At 32.8% G+C, this 6,000-nt stretch overlaps 1 protein-coding gene across 1 annotated transcript in view; it reads right to left on the bottom strand.

Annotated features, from left to right (window-relative positions):
* Positions 1-820: 820 nt before the first annotated feature.
* Ahr (aryl hydrocarbon receptor) overlaps positions 821-6,000 on the bottom strand; it is a 46,719-nt gene continuing 41,539 nt past the window's right edge. Inside the window, exons 10-11 of the mRNA XM_027932762.2 lie at positions 4,630-5,872; positions 821-2,122 (exon numbers count right to left, since the gene is read on the bottom strand). Coding sequence (XP_027788563.2) covers positions 1,976-2,122; positions 4,630-5,872 — 1,390 coding nt within the window. The 3' untranslated portion in view covers positions 821-1,975. The remainder of the gene's footprint in view (positions 2,123-4,629; positions 5,873-6,000) is intronic.

Below are 6,000 nucleotides of genomic sequence, written 5' to 3'. Positions count from 1 at the left end.
ATTATCATCATATTCACAATTTTAAAAGCCTATTTTTTTCAACTAAACAATTCATCCCATACATGTGAAAGAGACTAACAAAAAACAGTTTATAAGAAGACTTCAATGAGAAGTTTAAACATAAAAACAGAATATTAATCTAGAACACTGGTCTAAATCCTTAGTGATACCTCAGGCTAAAACAAATTATGAAATGTTTAGACATATTTTTTAACATTTAAATTAATCCTATAAATTCAAAATTGTGACTTAAAAAGTTTAGAATTGAAGAGATTTTGTTTGAAGCCTTATTTATATACATTAATTTACTAAAAAGAGAAAAGAAATGAAAAATAATGTATTCTAATACTACATAAGTTTGAGATTCCATCGGATTTTAAAATAATGTATGCACAATGTTTCTACAACCTTCAGGAGTTATATAAAAACAAAGCAAAAGAAGAATGGCAGATAGTAGCATTTTTTCCTTTAAATCATTTGAGGACAGTAAAATTGGTAGGGTGATTAAATTTGCCTTATGGAATACAGGCCATGATAGCATAAAAACAACCTAATGTTTAAAGGTAAATAAACTGTGTGGCTTTTTCTTAATATCAACTTAAAAATTAAATTCATTATTTAATGTAAGAAGATACACTGATAAAATATGTAAAGCCCAAACAAATTATTTATGTGCATATATAAGGTATTCTTATATGAAAAGTATTTTACAAATAATTTTGTTCATCATATCTACACAATGCACCATTCATTTCACTCATTACAATACTTTGCACCAAACATTGCTATCTTCAATCTTAACATTCCTCAAATATGAGGAAAAACAAATCGTTTCCACTGTTCTAAAAGTGAAATTTATAAAGTCAATATATCATAAAGGATTACAGATCTAAGATAGTTTTTAAAGACATTTATACACATTGAAATGAGTGCTTTGCTTAATTTAATTAAAAAGCTAGACATAAAGCTCTTCTCTTCATTGCGATTCAATAAACATGGTTACATTTAACAATTTTTTTCACACTGAGACATTAACTATCATTGTGGAGACTTTAGTAAAGGTATAAAGAGTGATTATCTTTTTGGAAAACACTGTTGAAATATAAGTGCTACAGTCTTAATATTTATATAATAATTAAGAAATAATTTGAAAAGACATTTTACTTTCAAAATTTTTCAACATAAGGCACATAGCAATATTTAGTCTAGAAACAACTAGATTACATAATAAATAATTATCTTTTCAAACATTATTTACCCTTTACCTGAAAACAGAGGGTGAGTAGTGCAGTAAAACATGCCTGAATTACTTAAAATGATTGGATTTAGGAAACAAATAATATTTATGTGCCGAAAGAATGTTATTAGTTTAAAAAAGGAAAGGAACATTTATATAAAATATACATCCTACAGTGTTATAGGTAGGAAAAAATGTGAGGCACTTAGATTAACAGTGTAGGAGGAGAGCATTGAGATTATCTATTTATAAAAGCACCAAACCATTTATTTTAACATCTGAGATAAAAGCAGAGGCTAAAAATATAGGGAAATAGGTTAGTCTTGTAACTTTGTACTCAGTCTACTAATGAGAACCCAGAAGTTCAAACTGAAAGTGTTTCATTTTTATTCTGACAAATAATTTACATAAAGTTTTCTAATTTGAGAATATCAAAGTTCCCCTGAATAAGTTTTGTGTCTTCTGCAGTGCTCAGGTGATATGAAACGTAGATGGCATCTCACTACTCTGTGGTACCACACTTTCTATTGTAATGATGATAATCTACCACATTGATATGTTTTTAAAACTCCTTTTGTAAAAACAAAGATTAAAATTTGGTTTGGAATATCAGTGCGATCAACATGCATCAGTGCCTCCATGTGTACTTGCTGATGCCCAACATTTACAGTTTTATTGTTCTATGATCCTTCACAAATTAATCTGATCCAAAAATTCAGGTGAAAATTGGACTTGGCATTATAGAAATCCACCAGGTGGCAAGTCAGGGAAAGGTCTGGCTTCTGATGGATGATGAAGTGGCTGCAGATGAGTGGTGGTCTGAGCATTACTTAAGTTGTTTAATTCAGCTGGATACGTCTCATTTAAAACACCTCCATTCTGAAACTGAAAACAAAAACAATATTGCAACTTATTAGGCAAGATCTTCCAAATGTCTTAAGCCATTTAATAATTTTATTAATATGTATTAAAAAAAAAACAGTCCTGCACATTGTTAAACTTCAAATTCCTTTACTACTGCTGAATTTTAAATCCTCCATTCAGTGAAGACATGTTGAGAATATATTGCATATATTAGTTATATTCATAACCTTTTGGTTTTCCCATTAATTTGACAAGAAATTTTGAAGGTGGTACAGATGAGTGATACAACTGTCTCACTTAGGATTGCCTTTGGGTTAGACAGGAATTGCTGGGTCAAAGATTAACAGTCATGAATCACATTAAATATTCTCTGTCACAGTAGGTTTGCATTGACCAGACTTCATCTCAGTAGACTATATGATCAATTAATTAATTATATTCAGGATTGCAGGTGACCTAGGATTTTTCTAAAAATAGTTCTTGTGGAGAGTGGTCGGGTCCCTGATCATTGGCTGATCCTGCGGTATTGGCAAAAGCCAAGCTTGGGAAACATTGCTTGCCAAAAGACAAGGATAACAGCCCAGAGACTCTGCTCTGATGCTTAACAGTTATCAGACATTCCAGTACAATGGGTTTCCTAGGTGCAGCAGGACAATAGCAGGATGTTCCTAGCACTGTATGTAACAGGATAGCTGCAAAAATGTTTCTTGCTCTGTACCTTCTTAGTGCACAAAGAAGCCTCTTGATAACTCACAAGCCATGAGCAATTTACAATGTTACAATGCCCCTACAGCTTAACTTCTGATTATGAGACCATATATACTTCTGAATCACTGTTCCTCCATCAGAAGGATGATCTTAGCTTTGCTTAAAAACGTCTCTGTGTTTTCTTTGCCTCTGTGTTTTCCTCCATCTCCCATCGCCCCTACTCAAGATCCTTTGTGGATGCTGCATGGGGTGTGTCAAGTTCTGATTTTCAAAAGCTTTTTCAATATTCTAAGAATAATACATCAAGTGTATGATTTGCTTAACCATTATTTCTAATTTGTAATATGCTTTTAATTAGTAAATACCACTAAAAGCATTGTCCCAATTATAGATCAAGTTACCTATCAAACAGAAATGCTTTTTCCTTGTCTTTTTACACTAAAACTAGTCTCATGTCTAGAACTGCTATTACAAATTCAAAGAGAAAAAAGAAAGGAACGAAAGACATCGAACTACATAGTTCTCTACAGTTTTATAAACTCATATTTATAAGTTCATATTTTTGGGGGGTTACATTTTAATACATTCATATAATGCATAATGATCAAAAAGGGCAATGAGGATATCTAGTACCTTAAAAATATCATTTATTTATAATGAAAACATTTGAAGTCCTTCTAGCTATTTTGAAGTTTAGAATAAATTATTGTTAATTAAGTCACCCTACTGTGCTACAGAACACAAGAATTTATTCCTCTAATCTGTCCATTTGTACATAATAACCAACCTCTTTCTAGCCTCCTGTCCTGGCCTCTGGTAGCCTCTACTCCACTCTCTACTTCTATGAAATCAATACTTTCAGTTTCCCTATGTGACTGCAATCATGTGGTATGTGTCCTCCTATGTCTGCCTTTTTTCACTTAGCATAATGTTTCATTCATGTTGACACAAATGACAAAATTTCATCCTTTTTATAGCTGAAAACTATGCCATTGTGTATGTAAACTACATTTTATTTTATCTTGAATATTAAAATTTAATATAATTAAAGGAGGTCAGAATAAGAACTAAAAAAAACCTTCACTATCATTTTCTATTAAAAAGTTCATATATAATTAAACACTGAATGTATGAAAAAAGCCAGATAAAACAATTAGAGATAAAGATTCAAGTCACATTTATAAATTGTTATACTCAAAATATGCAGTGAAGAGAGGTCAGTGAACTTAACTGTAGTCAAGATATTCTTCAAAACTAACTTAGATATACTTTTAAATGAACTAAATATTTTATACACACACACATATGTTGTAAATGGACATAATACTTTTATTTTATATATTTATTTTTATGTGGTGCTAAGGATCGAACCCAGGACCTCACACAATGCTAGGCAAGTGCTCTACCACCCCAGGCCCCATGAACCAAATATTTTGTAACAGAAAGGCATTAATGGAAATATATTCGTGGATAGTCAGAGAGTAGATGTTATCATCAATATTAATTAATTTTTTTAAAAAATAACCATTTTTTAATTTAAAGTGTATTTCCTGCTAGAAGGGTTCTAATGACATATCTGAACTATGCATCAAACTTGATTCACATGACAAAAAGCCAACTGGTTTACTTTTTCAAGAATGTGGGCAGGGACAACAAGATAAAATTATATCACAGATATAATTAGAAATTCTATCTCCAAAAACATAGCAGATAATAGATTAAAATCAGGAATTGATGTAAAAAATGTTAACTTACGTCTATTTATTTATAAGGTAGGGAGAATCATGGAAAGGGTTTATTTAGCTCTATAAAACCCTTACCTTGTTTAAAAATACCTGTGGGCCTGGAATTGTTGGATTGTACTGCATCTGATCCACATGGGTGTGCTGAGGATCTGGCTGGCACTGATACATTGACATGGCCCCAGCATAACATGTCTGAGGAGTTGCTATGGTTGACTGCAGATTCATTCCATGCTTTTGGTTTTCAGGAACTTGTAAACAAGTGACAAAATCTTCCAAATTAGAAGTAGAAGGGTATAGGGATGGCTCAAAATTTCCTACAGGAAAGTCCAACTGTGTACACTTGGAATGCTGTGGTAACACAGGCTGATTACAGGGAACAAAGTTCTGTGTATAAGGCATAGTGTCTATGTCAGATTTGTAGGGAAACTCTTGACTGGCCCCATGTAAGTCTGAAAAGACATTGTATTGTTGTAGGTCTTGCTGAGGACAACTGCAAGGCACAGGCTGGTTAGAGTTCCAATTTGCAAACATGCCATTAACTTGCATATGCTTCATTTTCTGACACAGTTGTTGTTGTGGCTCTGCTACTACTTGCTTTTGGTGGTGCTGTAGATGCTGCTGCTGTTCTAACTGTAGGTGTTCCTGTACCATACAACTTGGGTTCAGAGCCACAGACTGTTGTTGTTGGTAACCAGAACTCAGGAAGGTAGGCTTATTTAAAGAATCTTGGACATATGTTAGGATTTCATCTGTTATGTCAATGTCTCTAAAGTCAACCTCACCAGAAGAGTCAGTTCTGAAAAATTCCTCATTCTGCATGCATTTGATATCTTCAAAATCAATGCCTAGGTTTTTCATAATACTGTATAATTCATTATTTTTATTATCTGGAAAGAGCCCTGTGTGAACTCCAGAAACTGTTGGGTTCATTTCCTGAGAATGTCCAATTTGCTCATGTTTTAGGATATTATCATTTCCCACTGTAATGATATTGCCTTGCGAATTACTGCATTCACTCACAGGTTCATTAAAAAAATTTCTTTCAAAAGGTACAGTACTTGAAGCAGGATAGTGATAAATAGATTCATCTTGTTGCATCATGGCATACAGGATGGAACTGGGATGCAGAGAATCCTTATTTGGAGTTGATGTGGTAGCACAGTCTTTTCCACTAGTGCTGGTTTTATTCCTTATTGACAAGGCATCCATTATGGGAGGAACAGGGTTGGTAATCTCATACAACATAGCTTCTCCAGTAGTAAACATAAAAGGCAGCGTCATATTTCGTTTTCTTAAGTGCTCCCTTCCTTCTTCATCTCTAAAATGTATATAAGAAAGTCTGCATATATTAGGAAGAGTTTTATCATAAACATTTTAATGAAGATATCAGAAAAGACTAATAGCAAGTAAAGCATACTATAAGTGAGTTTAACAGGAGGTAACATG

Source organism: Marmota flaviventris, chromosome 1 (genome assembly GCF_047511675.1).
Source record: "Marmota flaviventris isolate mMarFla1 chromosome 1, mMarFla1.hap1, whole genome shotgun sequence".
Taxonomy (NCBI): domain Eukaryota; kingdom Metazoa; phylum Chordata; class Mammalia; order Rodentia; family Sciuridae; genus Marmota; species Marmota flaviventris.
The sequence above is the reverse complement of the archived record's forward strand: the minus strand, read 5'-3'. Positions and strand labels throughout refer to the sequence as shown.